Consider the following 25040-nt stretch of genomic DNA (forward strand, 5'->3'; position numbering starts at 1 on the left):
ATGTAGTTCTGCGATTGACACATTGATCGACCACGTAATTACATCATGAACGATGGAATCGGGAACAGAAGGCGAGGGCCAGCCAAACCCATGCATCACTCCCCACGCTGGAAACAAGATAGATCCATTGGGATACTCAGTCAATTATAATCAATCATCACAAAGAACTCAGCATACCCGTCCCATCATGACACCCAATGTACTCAAAGAACTGCTGCTCAGGCTCTAGAACCAGAACCTCATGAAATAATGCCAAGGACATCTGGTCCCCCAACCTCTTGGCATACTTCGCGAACTCGGCGAAGATGGCCAGGTGCGTTCTGTGCTCTTTACTCCAGCGCTCCAGCGAGGCGAGGTTGTCAAAGTACGCCAGCCCGAAAGTCCGATCATGCCCGCCCTTGGCCGTCACGGGGTCGACGATCTCCATGAAGCGGCAGCTGAAGCAGCCGGCCTCGTCGCCGTGGTCACGAAGGTATTCCATACCTCTGACCAGCGGCGGCTGCATCGCGTCGAGGTAGATTTGCCGCTCTTCGGGGAGCGATGAGGACCAGTCTTGTCCAGACCGGATGACGGTGAGGTTCTTCTTGCCTTGGACGCGGACCCTCTCTGGCAGATGGGATTCGCCGTTCTGTGATGTTGATCCGTTGGTTTTCTGCTTGCTTGCTTCTTCCGGGTCTCCGAGAAGTTCATCTGTCTGGGATACGGGCAGGCGATCTCGCATGCTCCCCCAGTAGACATGCTCCTTGATGGGACCGCTAAGGCTGTCTCTCATGTGTGCTGCACCTTCCGGTACAGCGTTGGAAAACACAGTCTCAAACCGATCGGCCGTCGGGAGAAACACCTCCAAGAACCACCCATGCCGTGGCTCGTCCCCGGGCTTCGCCTCACTCCACCATGTTCGGAAACCGCTCTCGGTAGACCACTCCTCGTACGCGGTCTTGCTGGGCCAGTACGCAAACACCGCAACGTTGTAGAAACCCCGATTATCTACCACAGCCGCGGCTTCGTGGAAGGCCGGGCGCGAGGCCGGTGCGACTCGATCGGAGGTCGTGAAGGAGGCTATCGTCTTCAGTGCGCCGCCGTCGTGGAGGTCTACGGATGCGTACTGGGCGCCGATGATGGCCATGACTATGTCTTTAATGGTCTTGGGGAAGCGCGAACTGTATAGCTCGAAAGGTGGTACGAAGCCTGGTGGCGCCTTTGCGGGAACGGTGCGCTCTTTCCGGAGCCATTCTGGAATTGCGGATTCGAGTTCCATGACTGCGACTGGGTGTTTGGTGAAGGATGGAGATAGTAGTGTGGTGGTGGGAATCAGTCAATGGTACAGCGATTCTTTTTTCGAAAGAATTGTTCAAGGCACTGGGTTACGTCTGGAGGATATAGACGAAGTTCATCCTATAATCATTGCGGACTTGAATATTCCGCAACTTCATCTTGTCGGACTGATTTCCAAACCACTTGTCGAGCTATTCTAGAAACGATTCAAACGAAGTTGTGGTGTGAACACCATCAGGGAGCATATCAGATAATGGGAACGTAATTGAGACGGCACAGACGGGCAGTGAGGTCATAGAATCCAGGGATCCGGCGAGGAGAAGTGAAACCTACGCGTTTACAAAGATAGTTCGGGCGCATTACTCCCAATTCTAACCAACGGCATAATCGATAATACCAAGCTAATCATGGATGCACTAGATAGGATAGTGCTCAACCGGTGAAGCTAACCCCACCGACCACGCGGATCGCGTGCATTACTCTTGTCTGCAGGCTTGAACCCCTCTCCCTCACCGAATTACCCCGGATTTCATTGATAACGCGCTAGTGGCACAGCTCGGGAAGTGACACGACATCAGACGGAGGGACCAACGATGCGGATAGGGTATTGCTTAACCGTTGGGAAAATCTGGGGAATATGTAACTTGTAGGAGATAGAAGGGCGGCTGGGTCGGGTTAGTTTGTGATGTTCTTTTGGCAGTAAACAGACGATCTCCAAATGCGTTGGATAGGATAGTGCTGAGCCGCTCGCGATGCGGCACAGGAGAACCCCTCATCTAGATATGTTTGTTGGAGCAGGCGGAAAAGAATAGCCTCGCTTTTGAGCTACAAAAGAGAGAGAATCTGCCCGTGAATGAAGTTAAGTTCAGATAAATATCATTCAGCAATCCAACAGTCTCTCTCATTCCACCTCATAAACCCTCAATACCCAATCACTCTTACCTTAAAATCCACTCCGGATATCTCATAATAGAAATGGCTCCCAAGCTCAAGATCGCGGCCATCCAAGCCGAGCCCGCCTGGAACGACCTCGAGGGCGGTGTTACCAAGTCCATCGCTCTCATCGAGGAGGCTGCCAGCAAGGGCGCCAATGTCGTCGGCTTCCCTGAGGTCTTCATTCCCGGATACCCATGGTGAGTGAGAATGAGACACACACATCCTTCCCATTTTTCTCGTCCGCGACGGACCCCTTCATCTTGCTCTCCGCGTCAATGGTTTGGCTAATTTCTTACCGTCGAAAGGAGCATCTGGGCCAAGTCCCCCACCGATAATGCCGCCTTCATGGACGAGTACTTCCGCAACTCGCTCGTCAAGGACTCTGACGAGATGAAGCGCATCTGCGCCGCCGTCAAGGAGGCCGGTGTGTTTGTCGTCCTCGGCTACAGCGAGAGGTTCAAGAACACCTTGTACATTGCCCAGGTAAGACACTTGTCTCTTTTCTCTTCCCTCTCTTTCACTGTCTCGTGAGTATTGTTTTCTCACACATCAAAACAGTCCTTCATCGATGAGAACGGCGTCATCGTGCACCACCGCCGCAAGATCAAGCCGACCCACGTCGAGCGCGCCTACTGGGGCGACGGCCAAGGCGAGTCCCTGCAGACCGTCGCGCCTAGCACGCTCCACCCCTCGGTTAAGATCGGTGGCCTCAACTGCTGGGAGCACACGCAGACGCTCCTCCGCTACTACGAGTACGAGCAGGACGTCGACCTGCACGTCTCCAGCTGGCCCGTCCTCTGGCCTCACCCGACCGACAAGGACGGCGTCAGGCAGGCCGACTGGCCTCACCACATCACGGACGAGATGAGCATGCGCTTCTCGCAGGTGGTGGCGCTCGAGGGCGCATGCTTCGTCATGGTCTGCACGCAGGTCGTCAGCGAGGAGTCCAAGAAGCGGTGCCGGATCGACGAGTTTGGGTACGCGACAAACTCTGTCGGCGCGGGCGGCGGCTTCAGCATGATTTACTCGCCCTTTGGCGAGGAGCTGGTGAAGCGCCCGCCGCCGGGGGAGGAGTGCATCTTGTATGCTGATGTCGACCTCGCGGAGAAGGCCAAGGCGAAGCAGAACCTCGATATTGTCGGACACTACTGCCGTCCTGACCAGCTGAGTCTGCGGGTGAACAAATACCCTGCGCGTCCCGTTCACTACGCGGCCGACCCTTGAGAGGAGGATATGAGGATGAATCAATAATGAGATCAGAGGCTGTTTCTAGTTAGTAGTAGTGATGGATGATTGAGAATTCCCAGGAAGCGATAAATCCGTCGGCGAGTATGTCGGTTGAGTGTGTCTTTTGTTGTCAAACAGAGAGTAGAGGAAGTTGAGCGGCATATAATTAGTTGTGATTTCGCTTAGTTAGTAATTATCTTCATTCTCTCTCTCGAAATAATTCCCCTCCTACTACCTCAGCTCAGAGTCTCAGCTGAAGCCCCTCGTCCCCCTCCATTCCCCTTTATGTTTTAGAGTTTGGTCTAGTAGAAGCAGACGGGTGGATTGGGCGGAGCTTTTTCGATAACTGAGCGTGCGTTGATTGGGGAAGTGCGGGGTTTTCCCTCTCCCTTTTTTCTTTTCTTTTCATAACTGAAGCGCGTCGTTGGCTCCCCTCCCCTCCTCCATGATCCATCCCATCGGTAGTTGAATAATATTGAAACTGCGGTCTCTACCACATCGTCGGGACCTGTCAGAAACACACATCCACACTGACTTGCTGGATGGAAAATGCCTCTTCTGTCAACCGAGTAAAATCTAGCCGACTGGGCCCATATTTGCGGTTATTTGCTTTCCTTGCTCTCATACACACAGTACTCCCCCCCTCAGAACATGCCCGCGTGTACAGACTATACGGGCTTTTGATACACACCTGAGCCATGTCGACCTCTCTTCCCCAACGGCAGCCCGAAGGCAAAAAGAGACAGCGGGTCTCCATCGCCTGCCTCGCGTGTCGGCAGAGACGCATGCGAGTAAGTCGTTTCCCCGTTCATAACCTATCTCCCAACACTTCCCTTTCGCCATTCTTCCTTGTAGTGACACAAGAAACCCCGCCAGTGCGATGGACAGCAGCCCATCTGTGGCTCTTGTACGAGGAGGGGCACCGAGTGTGAGTTCCAGCACGCGGACAATAAACGCCGGTAAGTCGTGAACCAAGAGCCTTCCCCCCCCTCTCTCTCCCTCGCCTTTCCCCTCTCCCCTTTCCAAAGGCCCCAAGCTCCAAGCTCCAACCCCCCCCCCCCCTTCTCCGGTCTCCCGCGAGTCCCACAAAGATGTGGATCTCGTCACGACCGGTTCGTGCTTGCTGCCGCTGACAGCCACGGCCGTGTGTCACCGTCCCCAGACCACCCAGCAAGAAATACGTAGAATCCCTGCAAGCCCGGATCCGACATCTAGAAGCCCAAGTCGTCTCCCTAGGCTCCCAGCCGGCCTCCGGCGACCTCGCCGCCGAGACTACCGAGGACCACGACCCGCAAGACGACAGCGCCGGCGACGACGACGATGACGGAGGCGGTCCCCTCTCGGACCTCACCGGCCTCGTCGGCCGCCTCAACGTGATCGAGGACGGCCAGCTGCACTACTTCGGCTCCCAGTCCTCCTACAACCTCGTCCGCGAACAACCGCGCGACTCAGCCGCGGACCCGCGCGAGCCCTCCCTCAAGATGCAGCGTCAGGGCCTCCTCGCCGCCGCGCAGCTAGGTAAGATGGTCACCGTCCCGGACGAACTGCAAGCCCACCTCCTCGAGCTCTATTGGCGCTGGCAGAACCCGTGGAACTACGTCATTCACAAGAGCGCCTTTTTGCGGAGCTACCGCGGCGAGGATGACGGGACGTATTGTTCGCCATTGTTGCTGTGTTCCATCTTTGCTATTGCGGCGCGGTATTCTGATCGTCCTGAGCTGCGGTCCGTGCCGGATGATCCTAGTACCGCTGGAGATGCGTTTGGCGAGCACGCCAAGATTCTGCTCTTGTATGAGAGTGAGGCGCCGACGATTACGACGGTGCAGGCCGCCTGTCTTCTTGCGCTGAGGATCATGTCGGATGGCAAGGAGGCTTTGGGGTGGCTGTACTCTGGTATGTCATATGTTTATGCATCTAATCCTCGTGAGGGTAACCTACTAATGAGTGCAAGGAAACGCAACGAGAATGGCGCATAACCTTGGGCTTCATCTCGATTGTTCCAAATGGGCCACTGCCGGTCTGCTCACCGAAGAAGAGGCTGAAGCGCGGAAAGTGACGTGGTGGGGATGTTATGTCGTCGATAAGTGAGCAGTCTGCTTTTGTTTTCGCTTCTTCCTATTCTCACTTGGAATGTTCCATCTCACATGAGATTGTGATAGAGCAGCTAGCTGACATATCCCAAGGCTCTTTTCAACTGGGCTGGGCCGGCCAAGTAGCACGCCAAAGTCCACCATTTCCTGCCCAAAACCCAGCATAGACAGCAACGAAGAGTACACTCCATGGCTACCGACGTCAGACACACTGGGTGCCGAAAAGTCTCTCGGGGTCCATTCACACATCTCATCAACAGCTTGTCATGTGTCAGAGACGTTTACCATTGCTTGCGAATCAATGGACATAATGTATGTTGGCCCTAGCCTCACGCTCATTCTGATTTGCGAACTCTTCTAACGCATTGTCTCTTTTAGATACGCCGCTAACAGCAAACTGTCGACACGAGAAATTGAAGACGTCGTTAGCAAAACTGACGTGCAGTTACGGACGCACTACAGAGAGCTGCCGAGCTACCTTCGCTTGCCGGCCTCGCCAAAGGTCCCGATGCTTCCTCACGTTTGCCTCTTCCAGTACGTTCTGTGATAGCATTGCGATGCACCCCTTCTCTCTGAAAAAGTAAGTGAGCAGGTCAATGGGCGATGACTAACCAATGATTGCATTGCAGCATTCAATATCATGCACACTTAATCCTCTTACATAGACCGCTCGTTCATAAGCGAAAGAGACGTTCGGTCAGCGTAAATACGCCAACCGATGACGGCAGCATCGATGGAGATGGATACGACAACCAGCACATGGCAACGTGCCGCCACTCGGCGGCTGAGATTTCGAGGTTGCTGCGCATCTATAAGCAGCAATACACGCTGGTAAGCGCTTTCTCCCCTCTCGTTTACGGATTTGTCCCCCTACCGAGGATTGGTTCACATCTCATACTTTGAACAGCGGCGTATCCCCATTGCTGCGGTCCACCTGTGCTTCTCGGCCGTGGTAATCCACCTAATTGATGCCCGGCCATCGAATCCCAACCGGCAGCAGGCGATACGGCACTTACAGACGTGCGTTGATGCTCTGCGAGACTTGCGGACAGCGTGGTGCGCGTGGAGCGACAGGGCCTTGCGAGCGGCGCGGCTCTTGGCGAGAGAGTGGTACCAGTGTGAAGATGTCTCACTGTTGCAGCATTGGGGTGGACTCAGCGGGGTCGAGGGCAACATTTCTGGACCAACGGCAAACGCAGCAGCAGCAACCGCCGCCGCTACGGGAGTTACCGTTGGTATCCCGAACACAAATGACCAACAGCAACAAAACCAGCACCAGTCGTATCAACAAGGTGGGACTGCGGACGCGGACAGAATGATGGGTCAAGGGCAGACAACGGATGGCGATGGCCAGGGCGATCCTTTGGCTTTTCTTTTTGACGTGGCCACGCCTGACCAGTACACGGATAGTCTGGTGAAGGAATGGCTGGCGGAGAGTGGTTACGATGTGTTGAATACGGTCGTCGAGTGAAGTCGATGAGTAATCTTAGCGGGCGTCTTTGGTGTGTCTGAATGTCTCGGTATATCTCGCCCTTGGTGTGGAGAGCCTTCGAGGGAGATGGATGCTTTCTCTAGCTTGTCAGTGTGTATCAGCGTCTTGTCTATCGGTAAGAAGACGGATACTTAGCAGAGACTAGGTATACTCGGTCAAGAATGTCGCGTCAAGGGGACAATACGGCAATTCCAAGTCGCAGCAACGCCGAGTCCAGCTGAATGACTCGTGTTATATGGGCTAGTCCAAGCCGTCTGACGCAAGAGAGGGGTCTCAGGTCCAGCGCCGGCGGCAGGTGCCGATGTATAAAAGGACAGATTGAGGTGTAATGCAAAGCGGCGGTTGAATTATGCAACATTATGCTCGAGATCGCTGACTGGTGATTCCACTTTGAGACTAGCAGCATAGCTTAGCTCGGAGGGTACGGAGCGTCGTCCGCAAACTCTGGGGCCCTTGGTGCCCCTTGGTGTCTCTTGGTGTGCCTTGGAGGGTGGTCAATGGCATGGTTCAACCTGCACGGGACAGCCGCTGACGGGTTTGATGCCCGATTTGATGCAGATTGACGGTGAATTCTGTCGGAGTGCGTTGGCCCTTTTTGCTGGTCTGATTGCTCCGTCTCATTTCTTCCCCCTCCTTTGTGATTTTTTGTCTCTGGTCTCCGTATCCGTCAGACTGTGCTGTTGTTTGTGGTTCTGTTTTTTTTTTCTTCGTCAGGACCCTTTTTTGGTGATGGTGTTTTTGGCACTTTCCATCGTGTTTTCCCTCCCAACTGCCATTGTTCCTGCCTCCGTCGCAGTTATCAGGTCCTACCAAATCGGTTTCGCTTTCCACATCACAGATCGACCTTACCTTCTCCCTTTTTCACTTTCCCATGCTGCCATCGGTGGAGGGGTGTACCCAGAACCCACCCAATATCAGGAGCGTGCTCCGAACACCTCCCATTGGCTGGCAACACCCGTACAGCCAATGGGAGCACCTCCTCACATGGACCCACGTGATGGGTATCTGACCTGGGCCCACCGATCGAGATTCGAGACCTTTCACTGTCCAGTCACCAGTGTGTTCCTTCCTCTTCCCGAAATCCCAACTGAGCAAGCAAGCAGCCGGGTGGGATAATTGAGAGAGAAAGAGCGGAAGCCGCACTCGCACTGCACCTGCATGGAGTTTGCGATTTACCCTCGGTCGTTCCTGCTTACCCTCTTTCTTTTCTCTTGCATTTCATTTCGTATTGCTTCTATCCGAGTCTACCGGTATTTTACCCTCCAAGGAAAGAGCGAGTCTGACAAATCTGGCAACACGCGCAGACTTGCATTGCAGTCCCTCTCACCGGGGAAGGAGAGAGAAAGTGAAGGGAAAACGCAACAAGGGGAAAGAGCTGGTCCATGCGTTTTGGGGGTTGAGGTGAAATTCCTCAGCAAACTGCCGCTGGAACAGCAAAAAGTGCCACGGCCAACCGTCTCATCCGGAACAGACCATTAAATCAACCCAGGAAAAGAAAGGATCAAGACAAAAAACGGAAAAACACAGAAGACAAACAGGGAGGGAGGACAAGGCAAAGCGGTCAAGCTTGAATCTCATGTCGCTCCCCGCAAAGCGTCGTCGCGTTATTCTACCCGCACCGGGCGCCCAACCCTCCGGATCGTTCCCATCAACTTCATCATCACTGGTAGCAACGCCGTCTAACCAGCCATCCGCCTCGGGACGCGGATCGACCGGAGGAATTGGGAGTAGCGAGGAACCGTTGTTCGGGAATGACACGAGTCGCGATCTTCAGTCCAGAAGTCAGAGCATCGACTCATCCTCAGCCGATGCCAAGAAGCCCAGGACCGCTTCCAAACGACAGGTTATTGCAGTTGCTTGCGATAACTGCCGCCGGAGAAAGGCAAAGGTGAGTAAAACAATCACTGACGCAAACTTACCTCTCTCCCTTCACAAGAGAGAAAGAGAGGGGGTTAGCAACCATGATCCGAGACTGAGAGATTCCACAGTGCGACGGCCATCGCCCAAAATGCCAACACTGCTCCAAAAGGGGCGTTGAGTGCCATTATGAGGCCAACCAGGGCGAGACCGTGAGTCTCGCGCTCAAGCGCAAGGCAAACGACCTCGAAAGCGAAAATGTCCAGTACAGGGAGCTTTTTCGCATGGTCTGCACCAAATCCGAGGACGAGGCAAAGGAGATTTTTCGCCGTATACGCCTGTCTGGTGACCCCCTCAGAGTCCTTGAGTCCATCCGTCAGGCAGAAATTCTGCTCCCCTCTCTCCCCGTCAATGACCGCGTGAGCGATTCGCGTCTAGCAAAACTCAACGAAAGGGCAATGGAAAACAGCCTCCTCCGCGTGCCGGCAAAACCCTGGACCACAGTTGCAGACGATGGTATAGTCTCCGAGTTGATTACCGACTTTTTCAGCTGGGACAATGCCAGTTGCTTTCCCGCCGTCGAGCAGAACTTGTTTCTCGAGGACATGAGGTCCGGAAATCTGAAGTGCGCCAAGTGGTGTTCTCCTATCTTGGTGAACGCAATGTGTGCAGTTCGTGCTGTAAGTCCTTCCTGTTCTGCATTTTTCTCGGCACTGCCTACAATCTCAATAGAGCATATCGTGACTAACACTCCTTTGTAAGCCATTCGTCGCAACCGTCAAAGAATTCCATACCTACACAGGTCAAGATCTGGCGAGACAATTTCGGGAAGAGGTTATGCAGCTGGTGGAAAAGAGCCATGGCCGGGCGTCAATCCCTACGATCCTTGCCCTTGTCCTCGTGGACTGGTCAGCGAGTATTGCAGGTGACGAGGCCAGCGCCAAAATGTACCGCTTCATGGCCTGGGAAAGGTACAAACGCTTCAAACCGGAGCGACGCTTCGCCCAACTCAACAAAGACGATCCCAATGACGCGATTGAAATGCTCGTCATCTCGAAAGCCGTCTGGGCGGTATTCTTGATGGAGAGGTACGTACTCCCCTTCCATAACGAAGCAACCCAACTGTCAGAATCCCCAATATCAAACTGACACTTTGCCTCAATAGCCGCGTATCGTATTTCTACAATTCAACCGCAGATATCCCACCACCGTCAATACCCAGGCTATTCGACAACTGCGGACGCGACGCACTCGAGCCTCTGGGCAACGTCGACGTTCTCGGTCGACCCTATCTGGAATCTACAAACCTGATACCGATCGTACCTGGAATTGCAACGGTTGTATCCGATCTCGCGAGGCTTCAGTATGATGTAATGTCGTACCTCACGTCTGGCAGTACCATCAAGGGAAGCATCGAAGATTTGAGGCGCAAGAAGCACTGGTATTGCAGATTGCAGGAGTTCAGGGAAGCGTTACCCAAACGCTTTCAAATAGAATACAACTTCACTCCTGCAACTTGCTTCTTGAGGCAAGTTCAACAATTCCGGTCGTCATCGGCGAGATAATGAAACAGGGAATCATGCTAACATCAATCAGGATGCATGAGAACGAGCTAGCCTATGCTGTCCTACAGTCACTCAGCCCATCAACCATCTTCGACACTCCCTTCACCCCACACTCAGCAACCGTGAAGTCCCTCTGTCTCCAGCACTGCATCTCCGACACAACCCTCGCAGAGTCATACCTACAAAGATACTGTACACACTCGTACATCACCCGCGTCATGTTTGTGGCCATGCAACACCTCATGCCCTACCTCAATGAAGGCCACGCTGCCACAAACGACCTCTTCACCCGCCTCTGCATGATGGGCGGTATCTCGGCGCGCGTCGTCCGAATGTCAATGTACCTGCTTCAAGCGGTGCAGGCCATGGCCTGGGCAATGAAGCAGGACATTCCGGCCACCGCGAGGCCTTACCTCGATCCCTGGGTGAGGCTGGCAATCCAGGAGAGTGAGACAAAGGCACCGAGCTACGCTGTTCCGGACCGCGATGAGATCAAGGCCCTTCTGGCCGACGATGACCAGAGCGATGGAGGATCTGGCGAGAGCGGCGCCGAACTATGGGCATTGGTGGAGAAGTGGGCTCTCAGCACTGGAAAGGGTCTCCCATGATTTGTTCATATATTGAATAGGGAGCCTGGCGTTTTGGAATAGTCTGCATGGCATGTGGTGCAAGCGTGTTTGGTCATGACTGGGAGTGAAGGATCTTTTTGAGCATTTACCATGCCTGTGGCGGTCATTAGCGGAACAGAGATTTAGGCTGCGCGAGCTGCCATTGTTGCTGCCAGATCATGACCAAAGGCTGATGCAACATCGTGACAGTGAACGCTCGAAGCCATGGAGGCTCACTCCACGCACAGAAGCTGGGCAAGTGCCCGCGGGCACCAAAGGATCGAGAAGATTTACCTTACCTCCATGGGACCATAATCGACATCTTTGAGTGGCCCGGTTGTTCCAAAGTCTTGGCTATCGAGAGTGCATCGAATTGCGCACCAATCAGGGCTAGCGATTCATTCGGCGAATTGTCAACGTTGTCTTAAGCATATGACTGGGGGTAAGGAGATTGATGTCACCTTCCCACTTCGTAGCGGCAACCCCCCTCCAGCTTCTCCAGATGAAGCAGATGTGGACACTTGAGTTAAGCTTGATAGATCCCACCGGAGTCCCGTCCGTACTTGCAGTACCGTTCGGTGCTGTTCCGAGTCCCTTGCGTTCGTTTGTACACATCGAGAATGCGAGTATGTCATGAAGAGCCCATTCCGCAAAGTCGCAGCACCTCGTATTCTTCAACTTCCACGAAAGCTCTAGCTTAAGCTGCCTTTACCTGTTTCAGGCCAGTCTCCTCTACTCCAAGTTGCTAGCCGTACTCTATTCCACCCCCCCCCCCCCCGTCCCCTCACTCTCCTTCACACGGGCTCTCTCGAGGCCACCCAACGCATGCGAGTCCGGAGATATGCTTTCCGTCGATATTCGATGTGCACCTTGCTTGAACGGGGTTTTCGGTATATACATGTTATGATACGAGGAACGAAAAGATATGCACCTCTAGTGTCACATCCGTCAAGTCTCCGCAAATGCGCAACGACGATACTTCTTTCTACCCTTGCAATTGATCGGCCTTTTTCAACCAAGCAAGTTACGGCTCAAATCAAGTCCTAAAATGTAGAAAATCTCAAGCCATATAAGCTGACATCCGGCGCTGGTCCGACTCTCTCCCACGTTACTTGTCAGTACTTACGGCAGTTACAGCTCCTCCGCAGGCTTCGCTCAGGCTATCATCAAAATGCCTTCTCTAGCCTCTGTCGTCGTCACTCTCCTCCAAGGCCTATGCATTGCGGTCCAGGCCCAAACAACAATCACTTCCACCGGAAACCCCATCATCGCCGATGGAACCTACTACACAGCAGACCCAGCCCCCTTGGTCGTAAACAACACGATCTACATCCTCACCGGCCGAGACACCGCCCCCGCAAGCCAAAATGCCTTCATCATGAACGAGTGGGAGATGCTCAGCAGCACCGATCCGCGCCCCTCTGGCGCACAGTGGCAGCTACGCACCAATATCGCCCGCCCGGAATCCGTCTTCAAGTGGGCTGCGTCCGGAACTGCCTACGCCTCTCAAATCGTGCAGGGCCCGGACAAGAGATTTTACCTCTACGCCCCCGTCACGCAGGCCTCGACTTCGAACTCTGATCGGTTCGCTATCGGGGTTGCTGTCTCGGCCAACCCCTGGGGTCCTTTCACAGATGCTCACCCCAGTGGGCCTATCGTCTCGCAGTCCGTCCCATCGCCAGGGAACACCATTCAGAATATCGATCCGACAGTCCTTCTCGACGATACCGGGAGGGTCTATCTCTACTGGGGCACATTCGGTCAGCTCCGTGGCATCGAACTCGCGACAGATATGGTCACAACCATCGGACAAGCCATATCAGTCAACAGCTTAACGGGCTTCTTCGAGGCTCCATGGCTTCTTAAGCGTCAGGGAACGTACTACATGCTCTACGCCGCCAACAACGCCGGCCCAGATTCGCCATGCACCCCGACATCCTACCATGCCTGTATCGCCTACGGAACCGCCTCCTCGCCCTTAGGCCCGTGGACCTTCAGGGGCGTGACGCTAGACATCGTCTCTTCAACCACGTCACACCCGGGTGCCTTTGAGTTGAACGGCCAGTGGTACCTAGTCTACCACACCCGAGATGCCACAGGAGGCGGCCACTTCCGCCGCAGCATAGCCCTAGACTCCATGACCTGGGACGACAACCAGTCACCCCCGCGTATCAACAAAGTCATCCAGACGCGTCGCGCTCAGCCCGCCGCGCCGGCAACCCGCAACATCGCGACCAAAGCCACAGCAAGCTCCGTAAACCGCACCCCGATTCAGTACTGGATCAAATCGATCAACGACGCATGGATCCCCGGGAACCCCCTGCCGCCAGACTACTGGTGCTCCTACGACGGCGCCGCCTCCCCGCAGACCAACACGCTCGTGTTGACGTGGCCTTTGGCGGTGACGCTGAACGGGGCGAGGATGGTGCTTTTCGCTGATCAGCCTGCTGGGTCGAATATCGGGGTGCCGCCTCCTGCGAGCTGGCGGATCGAGTACTTGAACGGGAGCGGTGCGTGGATCGCGGTCACGGCGACGTCTGCGTATCCTACTGCTGTTACGGATAACCCTGCGATTGTCAACTTTAACCAGGTTTCGACCAAGAGTATTCGTGCGGTTTTGGTGGCTTCTGGTGGGAATGGACAGTTTGGTGGTGTTGGAGTCAAGGAGTTTGAGGCTCTTGCTCCTACTGCGCAGTGAATATCCAGAGAGCACGATATGAGAGGAACGTGCATGCAGAGCATTGAGAATCCCAGCCCTCGTTGGATATTACGTATCTTTCAATCAAGCTTCCGTAGCTTTTGAAGTTCTCCCAAGTGACCTCGCTCGTAAGTATCCAGTTTCAATGTTCCCGACGTGTCTCCTTACACATAAACATGTATCCCACCCCAAATTCCCCCCATCAAAGCTTCGCCCGAACCTCAGGCTCCCCCAAAACCTCATGCTTGAACCGATACACAATATCACTAAACCTGCCCTCCGGGAAAACATAAAGCCACGTCATGGTCTCCCCGCCGTCGCAAAACACACCGTGCTCCGCGTCCCCGGGAATCCACACTAGCTGGTCCTTGGACACGGCGTGCCGGACGCCGTTGATCTCGACTTGTCCGCTACCGGAGAGCACGTAGTAGATCTCGGCCTGCTTGTGGCGGTGTAGCGCCAGGCTTCCGTTGGGCGGGCAGGTCGCCACGCCGGAGCTGAGGGAGTCGGTTACTGTCCCCGGGGCAGAGACGAGGGTGTGCCATGTTGCGTTGCCGCGGGACTGTTCGGGAAATGATTCTGGGGGATTTGTTGTGGAGGATTTGAGGTCTACTATGAGGGGCGATTCTGGAGCTTTTGATGCCATCTTTCTTTGCGTTTCCTTTGTTGTTACGGCACAGAAACTTAGAAAAGTTGTCGTCTACAAGGCACACAGTTTCTACGGTGTTGTTGGTGATGAAGAATTGTGTTCGTGGGGGTTTATATCATTCGTCATCTACCCCTCCTATTCCGACTCCGGTGAGCTAAGAACAAGACGCCGTCTCATCCAATTTTTTACGTGACGATGGTGTCCGTTGTTCGTACTATATTGGTCGGCGATGTGGAGACCCACACCACCAGTCCGGCAAGAAATGCCTTGTTTGGCATGTCGAGCCTCGGGGTCTCAACTCTTTGTCCGGATAAGATAACTACAATCAACGACTTCCGTTGCACCAAATGCTTCATCGATTGGTGCTGATATGATAATATTTCCAGGTATGTTGCTTGTAGACAACGCGAGGGGACCTCGGTGAAGGGCTTATGATGATACGCTCACCAATGAGGAGGCATTCTGTCGGAAAGTATACTGATAATAGATGTGGGCGTAGCTAGAAGCTTTCTGTATCGGTCTTGTGAATGATACCAAAATAATCCCACTCTATCAGCACCAAGGCTTCTGATAGAAATAACCTGGCTTTAGGCCCACAGATTGATGACACCGAAAGACCAATGCATCATCCGAATAGTTTCGCAGCATTGCTCCTTCTCACAGCTTCGACCTTGCTGGTGTCGTTGAAAGCCTCCTCAATATCTTGATCAAACTTGACTCTTCCAGCCTCAGCCATGGCCCAAGGCGTGAAAGGCGTATCCGTCCCCCACAACAGCTTCTCATAGCTCACCCACCGAAGCAATGGAGGAATCGCCCAGATAACCGGCCAAGGTCCAGCAAGGTCAAAGTAAAAGTTTTTTGCTAATGTAGCTTTCATAAACGACTCCGTGAGATTGACATCCGGCGTGCTATAACTGACAATCCGATCCAGAGTAGGAACGAGACCGCCGCCGGCATGAGGCATAATCCACTTGATGCGAGGGAATCGCGTCGGAATCTTGGAGTAGAATAAGTCTGCAAATGTGCGTGCTGTGTCAAAGGGGAAGTCGATTGTCGGCGCTCGTCCTTGCCGTCCTGCCACCGGTCTGTTCAGGGTAAGCCATTCCGGCGGTGCGATACCGGGGTCTTCTCCGTCGATTGAGAATCTCAAGTGGTTGTGCTCGGTACAAGGTGCGGTAGGATGCTCAAAGATTGTGGCGTTCACCTCGTTCAGTGCCTTGTACACTGGATCGAGGTCCGGGTCGCCGAGGTACATCCCGTAAAAGTTGGACATGAGCACGATGCCGTCAGGTTTCGGGTCGAGTTGGGTGAAGCAGTATTTGATTTCTTCGACGGACGCGCTCACATCTGGGAGGGGAAGGGATGCAAAGAAGCCAAAATTGTCGGGATACTTGAATTTTAATCCTGATGCATATTCGTTTACTTGACGTGCGAGTTTGATGGCTTTCTCAGTCGCGTACTTTGATGGTACGGACAGGTATACCCCCGGGCTGGAGATGGACAAGTACGATTTCTCGATATCCTGGGCATCCATGAAGTTGAGATGTGCCTCGGGCGTCCATTCCTATCACCCCGTATAAGCATATCGCAGAGCCTTTCCAGGTGCTCGTAGGGATAAATACTGACGGGAATCCCGGGCATGCCATCGGGCCCAGGTGAATGCCCAGCGTCTCTGAGCGCTTGCGCATAGAAGTCTGGGACGTAGTGCGCATGCACATCTATTTTTAGTTTTGAGGATTCCATCTGAGTGCCTGCCAGTGCGAGACTCAAAAGTTGGCCGACGATGATGAAGAAGAGAAGAGGCATGACTAGTTGTGGATTGAACTTAACGTTCCCGCCTTGGGCGAAGTTGGTGCCAATGCGAGATCAAAGCAGTAAGCTTAGTTGACATCTTCAGCTTAGGCACTTAGGCGAGCTGCAGTGATTATCAAATACATGTGAAGGACGCCAAGGCACCAGCACATGTCTCCTGATCCGAAGCCTTTCCACGCCGTTTCCTGCGCTGCGTCACAATGGCCAGGTTAGGTTGCTTTTGTCTCGCAGCAGCGCGCATAGCGGCAGATACGAGACGCCACGCTTACAACTGTCTAGCAGTCTTCCGCGCAAGTTCGTTACTTACATGCAGCCGTGTCGATCGTCACTTACAACGGTGGGGAGATGGGACGGGTCCCATCGACTTGCCAATTGGCTCTTTCTAAGATTGACGTCCACTCGCTCATGATGACCATGTGCCGCATCTTCAGGGGTGGCTTGATCGCGAAACAAATTAACAAATTGCGCTTATCTTTGAAGCACTAATAATGGACGAGTTTATCGATCAGGTCTCCCTCTTTATCTCATTATCATATGCTAGCCACCAATCCTACATTCCTTTCCGCTGGAAGCAATTACTTCAGACCGCTCAATTCTCTTCTAGGCCAGGCCCTGTGAGTGGGCGATGGGAATGTTCGGTCCCATGACCACTTCTTTACCAAAGTATCCTCGAGAGATCCGTCGAGCATCTGCACGACATATTTACCCAGGATGGGCAGGAACTTCCAGCCGTGGAAAGATCCGCAGGTTGCGACGTAGAGGTTCTTGCTTGCAGAGTGTGGGGAGATGATAAAGTCTTCATCGGGCGTGACAGCCTCCCTAACACATGTATTAGCAAGACATTGCATCTTTCATCTTGACTCGAGTCCTTCAGGAGCCTCTATACATACCAGCAGATACGATAGTTCTCGTTCTTGAATGTTTCGCTTCCTTTCCCAAACAGGCTCTTTCCAGCATAGTCAACATCTTCTTTCAGAGTATCTGGTACGTCGAGCTGCGCATAGTCAACTGCCGGGGGAGGTGCAGATATCTGGCTTCCGTTTGCATGAGTCTGAGTGTTTCTGAAGATGATCTGACCCCAGAACTTCAAGGTCTTGTCTTTGGAATGGGGAACACTTCCGTTGCTTGCGCCTAGGATAAACTTTAGTATTTAAAACACAGCGGGGTTGAGTTGGAGCCAGCTCTTCCATACCTCTCGATGGAGGCACCATGGAGATGCCAACTGGCCCGTCGTAATAGTCCTTTGCATTCTCCCCAGAGACAGGCGTAAACCCCTCGGTAACAGCTGCTGCTACGAACCTGTCACCAGCTTGAAGATCTTCTCTTGCGGGTGCGCTATCAGCAAGCAACTTAGCCGTGTAAGCGCCTGTTGACAGAATGACTCGTGAGGCGGTAAGACTCTCGCCCTTTGACGTCTTGATACCGGTTGCAGCACCATCGTCGTCGAACTCGATTTTTTCAACTTCTGCCTCAATGTACTTCACCCCGAGCTTCACAGCCTCTTCGATCGTTCTCTGCAATGCCTCCTTCGCCTCAGCCCATCCACTATTCTTATTGACAAAAACCTCCTTCACATCAGTGAAATCAGCATCCTTGAAGATGCCGCCATACTGCTTCTTCGCCTCCCCGACAGAGAAAGAGAATAACCCAGAGTCGACTCCGAGCTTCTTGTAGTTCTCTTGCATTTGTTCTGCAAAGTTGTTTGGCGAGACCCAGTAGACGCCGCTTTCGTGGTAGTATGGTTTCCAGATCGGGTCCTCGGACCAGTACTTTTTGGCTTCGAGGCAGAGGCGCATGTACTCAATATCAACATAGTCGGCGCGCACGACCTTGTTCCAGTCCCAGGAGGCGGCGACGCGGATCGGGGCGTCATAGGCGTTACGGTCTACGAGGGTGATGCTGGCGTCGGGATAGGCGCGGACTAAGTGCAGGGCTGTGGAGGCGCCAAAAACGCCAGCGCCTACGATGAGGTATGACCCTGTTGAGGCGGCCATTTCTGCAATACGGAAGTGTGTTAGCTTGTTGATTTTGAGTCTGCGAAAATCAGACTAAAGACTGTGTTCTCAATAAGTCCGAGTGAGTCGCATCTTGATCCCCGTTGTCGGACACTGCCCGCACTTCATCCCCATCTTATCTTCTGACGTCATGTGATCAAGTCGGCACGCAATCAACTTTGGGCCGAACAATCTCCACTGCAACATGGAGCAAGTCACATTCATCAGTATTGTCTCGAAGATATTGGTGGAGGCATAAGTTCATAGCACTCCTGCCTTTGGCACACCTCAGAGTTGGGCTCTATCCAGAATACCACGCTGGGGATGAGAAGTGAAGGATTCATCTATGGATCTTTCCCCAACTATGTTAAGTGATCAACCCTTGGAATCCAGTGAGTAAATTGAGAGTATCCCTCCATATCGTCTGTAATGTCGTCGGCGTCGTCGGCGTTACCATTCAACCCCCAGACCACAACAGTCTCCATGGTCTCAACAAGACTTTTAGGGTGAGACTTCCATTGTTCGCGAATGAGGCTCTTCGCTCCGCCTTCCATTTCGTTTCATTGCTGCTCATCTCACATTACATAGCCCCATCGCCCTAACTCTTCTGGCGCAAACCCTCCATGAACGTTGGAGTACTGTTCATTCCATGACAGGACCCACGCCAGCGGTGGTGAAAAAGGTGGCACGCTAACACCCATGAACTTCAGCGAAGTCTTGGCCCTTTCAAGTTTGTCCCCGGCAGGTGTCAGCCCCGAACTTCGATCATCGAATCTTGGGATTGGTATCCGCAACGTCATCCTTCACCTCATCTGAAAGTCTGTCGTACTTGGATTTGATGAATAGGTAGATGGACACAAACGCCTCTACGTCCCATGGATCAAAGCTTCCGAAGAAAGTATCACAAATCTTATCACTCCGAAAGCCATAGGACTGCACACCCTTGTTTCGACCGAATAAATGGCAATATGTCTCGAAGCGGTAGATTGCCCTGTAGATGCGTATCTCCTCACTTCGGCTAAGACTTGTGACGTTGTCGGCTTCTGTTCTTGTCGGAATGTCTCCCCCGACGTGAATTACAATACAGATAACACCACCTGCCGGAGGTTTCCAAGCGCCCAATTCGCGTACAGACGAGCGATGGGTCGAGCTACAGAAACATGAAAAGCCGCCATCCAGCGAATTTGACCGCCGCTAGGTCTGTCGAAATCTCCAACATTATGTTTCCCTGAGAGTACGGTATCACAAGCGTCGGACAGGAACCGTTCGCACATATCGTCGGTTCGCTTCGGTCCGAAAATTGCTACCCGAGACCTAAGGATGGCGAAGGCGTCAATATAATACCCATCAAGCTCCTTGCTCAAACAGGTGAAAAGCAGAGTATCGCGGGTCTTCCTGTACTGTGCATGCAGCACAGGAGATGCATTTATAACACTATGAAGCGTCGGTAGATCCGACATCCACGATAGAAGAAGAAACCGAAGCTTGGCTGGTAAAGATTTCAGACGAGAACTGGTTTTTGAGTAATCGCAGACAGCCTTATTTTCGAAATGAGAAGAGATCTTCAGAGAGTCCGAAGCAGTCTCAGCTACTAGGCCATCTGGAGTAGATTCTTTCCCCAGACAAGGAGTGGTCTCCAGGTGATTGGAAGTACCTTCCGCTTTTAGGTTACAACAGGACTTCGGAGAAGGGGAAGAGTCTTCCGTCTCCAAATAGGGAGAGTCGTTCGGGTGATCTGAGGCAAACTTACTGTTATGACAAAGGGATTCTTCCAGTGGGCCACGAGCAATTCCTCCTATGAGGTAATAAGAGGACTTTCTCCGGTCGAGGTTAGTTTCGTGTCCAATGCGGGGTGAAGGGCCAAGAGGATTGGAAGCGGTCTGATCTTTGGGGTGACAAGAGAGCTTTGGGAAATCGTCAATACTCTCGATTTTGATGTCAAGAATTTTCTCCATGCTCTCGGTCATTGTGTTCATTCTCTCTCCATCATCGTTGCCACTTCGAATGCGGCAGGGTTCGCTGTCGTTGTCATCTTCTGTCGACATCGTTTCGCATCTTGGTAATAAAGCAAAGTCTTTAATCTGAACATGTGTATGAAGGAGAAAAATGGTCCTATGGATTACTTTGGCACAGTCGAGGAAGGAAAGAGAGAGAGATCAAGATTCAGGTAATGGTGGGGTTGTGTTTGTGAAGAGGAAGAGATCGCGTTGCTGAGCCACTCGCTGGACTTAGAGTGTGCCAGTCTTGTTACACATTTTGTCTCTTTGTAGCTCGATGCGATAATACAAATTATGTTATACCAAGGGAGATAGCTTGCACTGCGATCTAGGCTCACAATCCCAGCCACAGTCATCAGTTGACTGAGTTGCTTTGCCGCCGACATCGGCACACTACATGTCGTCCGGGTTGGCTCTAAGCTATGCTAGGCAAAAGATTACTGACAAGACATCGTTAACATCTCATAGAGATGTCCAAGATGCCTCGACATTCGATACCATGCATCTAGGAGCTCCGGTAGGCAGTGGCTAATGTGAACTCCCCACCTGTGAATCGTATTAATCTAAGAGTTCCGGTTGTATGAGTGAATAAGCGCCTCATCATGTAGTCAGTATCATGCTGATTGCATGTTATGATATGTTCCATTGGCGCGTGTGTAGAGCAAAGCTTCTCTACATGTATTGTTCTTACATCAATGCCCAATCAAGTGCGTACTCGGACTTGACATGAAAGCTTCACTGCCGACAATTCCCTCCGACTTTCTTTCACTTCTCAGATGGAATTAAGAAGATACCTTTCAAGCAACGACCTTTTTGTTCATAAGTGGCATCGATTTGAATGACCCGTAAACTTCATAACAGCATTTGTTCTCGACCCATGACAATCACCAATACCACACGTTACGCCATAAACTCGACCCAATGATATCTGCTGCCTGTTCTCCAAGCGCATAAGTGGCTACCTGTAGGTTCGCCGAGATAGGAACGGGGAACACGGACGTGTCGACGACACGAAGGCCCGATACACCCATCACTCGTAGGTCGCTGTCCACTACAGTGCCCATGGCGGCTGTGCCGGCAGGATGATAACATCCACTACATGATATACCGCGTCAGTAAGATCATAAGCCGAAAAATGTTGTAGAAGTGTGTAGAAGAAAGTAAGTATACGAGGAAGTGACCTACCCAGTGTGACCGCGTACCAGGGCGTCGACCTCTTCATCGGTGGAATCCACCGTCAGTGGATGATCCGTTCCATCGCCGTCAATAATCTCTCGACCCATAATGGTCATGTTGGATGACATGAGCCTGATAGCCTCCCGTATCGTCTCTCGTGCGGCAAATCGGTCAAAGTTGGAACCCAGAAAATTCGGGTCGATAACAGGGTCGTCCTTTATATCGGCAGACTGGATCGAGACGGACCCGCGACCAGTGGTAATAAGAACGACGGAGACGAGCATGATGGCAGATCCGTCGGCTGAGATCCCGCTATATAGGAGTTGATGTGAGGAAACGGCACGGTCCCGATTCAGAAGTGGGTGCAGCATCGGGTTGGGGGAGATCCCGCCTTCGTCCTGTGCAATGGCATCTGCGAGGCCTTTTCTGGGAAGCTTGGTGGCGGTGATGAAATCGCCGAAGCCGCCAAGATCGTACTGGGGCTGCTCAAATAAAGGATTGCCTGATCCCTTGGCCCAACCAGCGGAAGGATCGGCGAAGTGCCAGAATGTGGGGAGGAGGATGTGATCATGCAGGTTCTGGCCGACGGCTGGCTGGTCCAGAATGACGTTGATGCCGTGCTCTCGGAGCATGTCTGCCGGTCCGATGCCGGAAAGCATCAATAGTTTTGGCGTATTGTAGGCGCCTGCTGAGAGGATCGTCTCACGCGCAAAGATCTTTGTGCCGTTCTCGAGTTGTATGCCGCGGGAGACAAGGGGACCTCTAGGGGACCGATCCACCAGGATACGAGCGACGAGGCTGTCAGTTAGAACGGTGATGCCGTCGAGAGAGTAGACCTGTGATGCCAGCTGGCGCTTGCCGTGGTGTCTGTTTTCTTGGATGTTGCCTACGCCGAGATTATCGCCGCAGTTAGAGTCAAGAGAAGGCAATGGATTGACGTCGAGTTCTCTCCACGAGTCCATCAGCGGCTGGCGCAGTGGAAAGATACGGCCCATTTCCACTGGTGTTTCGACCTTGACTGGTCCCTGATGCCCATGAACCGACGGGTTTGTGGTTTGGTCCCAAAGCGTCTCCGTCTTCCTCATGTATGGCAGCTGGCCCTCATACGTCCACCTCTCGTCGTCTACCATCTCGCCCCAAAGGTCGTAGTCGACCTTGTGGCCGCGAACCCAAGCGCCTTGTTCATGTCTCGTAAGCGAGGATCCGAAAGTCAAAAGTAAGTTGAAAGACGTGGGCTATGTGCCCGTCATATTTCTAGCCACTTACCTCCGTTAATGGCAGTGCCACCACCCAGCCCCTTGCCAGCGAGGGAGGACATAGTTCGATTGTCAACATTGACTTGTGGCACTGAAGTAAACGACCATGTGTGATTACGGGTCACTTCGGGGTCCGTTTCGATTGCCTTCAAGTCTACAAGCTCATGAGTGTTGGGGCCCGCCTCAACTAGGAGTATCTTGAGGGTCGGGTCTTGCTCAAGGAGTCGGTTTGAGACGACGGACCCCGCAATTCCAGCTCCCACCACAATGCAGTCCCAAATGATCATTATGATGGAATTCGAATTTGTCGTGCTTGAAAGAGGGAGAATCGGGCTGAGTGGGCGAACCCAAAGGATTGTTTTCCCGAGGAGACGAGTTGTTAAGTACTCACTTCTACACACGCCCGGCAGAACTGGGCTTCAAATTTACGGGAAGGGGTAGAGTTAACATCTGGAAACCAAGGGATGGAGAGAAACATGATTCTCCATCGTGTGTCAGACAGTGGAAAACAGCTTTATAGGGGGAATTCGAGAAAATACCATGAAACTCTTACGCGAAGTGGTCGTGGTGGTCACGGCAGTGGGTGTTGCGGGCATCTAGGGATGTTTTTGGAATGTTGGCAGGTACGCTGTGTAACGGTGACACAGAGCCGAGATGTTGAAGTCTCAGGACACCCCGTGATGCGGACACGTAGATCCTCGCCGATCTTATTTTTCACTCGATAATTGATAGGTAGAATAGCTTTCAAGCTATGACCGAAGTACCGCTTGAAGATGCTCGGCATAATGCATTGAAGTGTTATAGCGGTGTTGCTGTCGCTAGATGGTGGTATCATCAAACTGAGCGACTTGTCTCTAGTAGGTGGTCATGCCGCTGTTCATAGACATCCTCTCTTTCATGCTTGTCGCTGCTTTGAAATGCTCCATGCACTTGGGCAGCAAAAGTCGAGTAAGATCTAATCCTGTTGATTCTTAACCGCGTGTGAGTCGAAAGGCCACGGAACGATAATCTCCGAAGTCTTGACTCTACAATCAGGGTAAAGCCCAGTCATAGCTGGACATAGTATAAGGTAGCATCCAATAATGATTATCACAATAGAGCGGTGATCCATCGGTTCTTTGTGAGATCATGAGTCAAGTCACAGGAAACCACCGATAGCGACGGCTGTAACGAAACAGAATACATCAGAGATTTGTCCAGTCGCCGTATAAGCTACATGACGCATGCTGCTGGATGAACATACTGAACGTCAATGAAGGACAGTAAAAGGAGCTTGCCAGTTGTAGCCCTTGTTGAGTTTGAACTACATTATCCATGAAATTTCGGCAGACAACAAATAGACCAATAGGACGAGAAATTTTGGGTTTCCCAGCAGAAAGGGGAAGCCTACTGCTATTTGTCTCAATTATACTCTCCCTGGGTGAGTGGCTGTCACCAGACGTCTGCCCCTGAATTCGAATAGAAGTTGAGTGCGCTTCTTCTGAGCTACGGAAGTCCCATCGAACTAGGCTGGTTGCATGATAGGCAAATAGTCTGCCTCTCGAGAGTCTCTAGCAGGCTCAGTTGAATCCTCAACTCGGCTTGGCTGGTAATCATTCACATCAATTAAAACGCTCACATCCCTATATAAGAGGCTTTCGACCGCTACCGGCTCGCTTTTGATTGAGGCTCCATAGTGGATTCCCTACAATCCTCACTACATGTGCCGGATTGATTCCCCACTGGCGAAGGTCAAAGTTGAATGAAAGCACCATAATCATACTATTCACCACTTATACGGAGCGAATTAAGTAGAAACCTAGCAGGACGCAAGCAGGAGATCATGAGAAGGGAGTGAAAAGGCTTGGCCATGAGTCGTTCTGAGTTATCTATTTTTGTTCAGATTTGGGAATGCCGTAGGTGACTTGCTATCTACATACTGAATGAATCTGCCTTTATGTACTCATGCTTTTCGGACCAAGTCACTCCCAGCAGCCCACGTGGCTCATGGGCTAACTCTACGGGCTCACAACATGATTTCGACATCATGAGACCATTTCAGCATATTCGCTTGCCAAAATTCAGCTTTCCATTTAAGACCTTGTTGATCCCGGCGTTGGCAAAATGATGTTCGGTATCATTCTACAATTTGAGGAGACGCAGTGATGCGCCCGACTCGCGACTGAGGCGGGCCGCGTATGGGGGACGAACCACATAAGGTGATTGTATTCCTTCTGCATATTCTTGTCAGCGATTATAGGCTCTGAACTGCTGGAATCTCCTTGGCCCAGTGTCGTACAGCCATGCATGCGTACCAATTCAGTCTAGCTGCGGCACAGCTGTCGCCCGGCTAGGGTGTGACCGCGAGAGGCCGGCTCGTACCGAAAGCACATTTGTTCCTTGCTACATGTAGCTGGACAGAGGAATGC

General features: G+C 52.5%; 10 protein-coding genes across 10 annotated transcripts; 4 read left to right on the forward strand and 6 right to left on the reverse strand.

Moving 5' to 3' along the window:
• Positions 1 to 157: 157 nt before the first annotated feature.
• Positions 158 to 1258, reverse strand: CCOS01_00415 (phenylacetaldoxime dehydratase; the record flags this gene model as incomplete). The annotated part of the gene is made up of 1 exon (XM_060448612.1): positions 158 to 1258. The coding sequence occupies one exon, from the start codon at positions 1256 to 1258 to the stop codon at positions 158 to 160; it is 1101 nt and encodes a 366-aa protein (XP_060320050.1).
• Positions 1259 to 2250: 992 nt separating this feature from the next.
• On the forward strand, positions 2251 to 3435 carry CCOS01_00416 (aliphatic nitrilase; the record flags this gene model as incomplete). The annotated part of the gene is made up of 3 exons (XM_060448613.1): positions 2251 to 2408; positions 2517 to 2694; positions 2770 to 3435. 3 exons carry the CDS (start codon positions 2251 to 2253, stop codon positions 3433 to 3435), a joined length of 1002 nt encoding a protein of 333 aa, XP_060320051.1.
• Positions 3436 to 4136: 701 nt separating this feature from the next.
• CCOS01_00417 (nitrogen assimilation transcription factor nit-4) lies at positions 4137 to 6999 on the forward strand (the record flags this gene model as incomplete). The annotated part of the gene is made up of 8 exons (XM_060448614.1): positions 4137 to 4229; positions 4315 to 4397; positions 4601 to 5331; positions 5390 to 5522; positions 5622 to 5840; positions 5907 to 6062; positions 6158 to 6359; positions 6436 to 6999. 8 exons carry the CDS (start codon positions 4137 to 4139, stop codon positions 6997 to 6999), a joined length of 2181 nt encoding a protein of 726 aa, XP_060320052.1.
• A 1597-nt stretch (positions 7000 to 8596) lies between these two features.
• CCOS01_00418 (uncharacterized protein) lies at positions 8597 to 11050 on the forward strand (the record flags this gene model as incomplete). Its single annotated transcript, XM_060448615.1, has 5 exons — positions 8597 to 8908; positions 9009 to 9557; positions 9640 to 10001; positions 10043 to 10318; positions 10474 to 11050. 5 exons carry the CDS (start codon positions 8597 to 8599, stop codon positions 11048 to 11050), a joined length of 2076 nt encoding a protein of 691 aa, XP_060320053.1.
• Positions 11051 to 12221: 1171 nt separating this feature from the next.
• CCOS01_00419 (glycosyl hydrolase family 43 protein) lies at positions 12222 to 13748 on the forward strand (the record flags this gene model as incomplete). The annotated part of the gene is made up of 1 exon (XM_060448616.1): positions 12222 to 13748. One exon carries the CDS (start codon positions 12222 to 12224, stop codon positions 13746 to 13748), a length of 1527 nt encoding a protein of 508 aa, XP_060320054.1.
• A 202-nt stretch (positions 13749 to 13950) lies between these two features.
• CCOS01_00420 (uncharacterized protein) lies at positions 13951 to 14394 on the reverse strand (the record flags this gene model as incomplete). Its single annotated transcript, XM_060448617.1, has 1 exon — positions 13951 to 14394. The coding sequence occupies one exon, from the start codon at positions 14392 to 14394 to the stop codon at positions 13951 to 13953; it is 444 nt and encodes a 147-aa protein (XP_060320055.1).
• Positions 14395 to 15022: 628 nt separating this feature from the next.
• Positions 15023 to 16203, reverse strand: CCOS01_00421 (amidohydrolase; the record flags this gene model as incomplete). Its single annotated transcript, XM_060448618.1, has 2 exons — positions 15023 to 15961; positions 16024 to 16203. 2 exons carry the CDS (start codon positions 16201 to 16203, stop codon positions 15023 to 15025), a joined length of 1119 nt encoding a protein of 372 aa, XP_060320056.1.
• Positions 16204 to 16784: 581 nt separating this feature from the next.
• On the reverse strand, positions 16785 to 18203 carry CCOS01_00422 (FAD dependent oxidoreductase; the record flags this gene model as incomplete). The annotated part of the gene is made up of 3 exons (XM_060448619.1): positions 16785 to 17028; positions 17100 to 17340; positions 17402 to 18203. 3 exons carry the CDS (start codon positions 18201 to 18203, stop codon positions 16785 to 16787), a joined length of 1287 nt encoding a protein of 428 aa, XP_060320057.1.
• Positions 18204 to 18968: 765 nt separating this feature from the next.
• On the reverse strand, positions 18969 to 19378 carry CCOS01_00423 (uncharacterized protein; the record flags this gene model as incomplete). The annotated part of the gene is made up of 2 exons (XM_060448620.1): positions 18969 to 19251; positions 19296 to 19378. The coding sequence occupies 2 exons, from the start codon at positions 19376 to 19378 to the stop codon at positions 18969 to 18971; spliced, it is 366 nt and encodes a 121-aa protein (XP_060320058.1).
• A 1706-nt stretch (positions 19379 to 21084) lies between these two features.
• Positions 21085 to 22919, reverse strand: CCOS01_00424 (GMC oxidoreductase; the record flags this gene model as incomplete). Its single annotated transcript, XM_060448621.1, has 3 exons — positions 21085 to 21295; positions 21386 to 22553; positions 22643 to 22919. 3 exons carry the CDS (start codon positions 22917 to 22919, stop codon positions 21085 to 21087), a joined length of 1656 nt encoding a protein of 551 aa, XP_060320059.1.
• Positions 22920 to 25040: the final 2121 nt, after the last annotated feature.

This window comes from Colletotrichum costaricense (genome assembly GCF_030867565.1).
Source record: "Colletotrichum costaricense strain IMI 309622 chromosome Unknown Scaffold_1.1, whole genome shotgun sequence".
NCBI classification, from domain to species: Eukaryota; Fungi; Ascomycota; class Sordariomycetes; order Glomerellales; family Glomerellaceae; genus Colletotrichum; species Colletotrichum costaricense.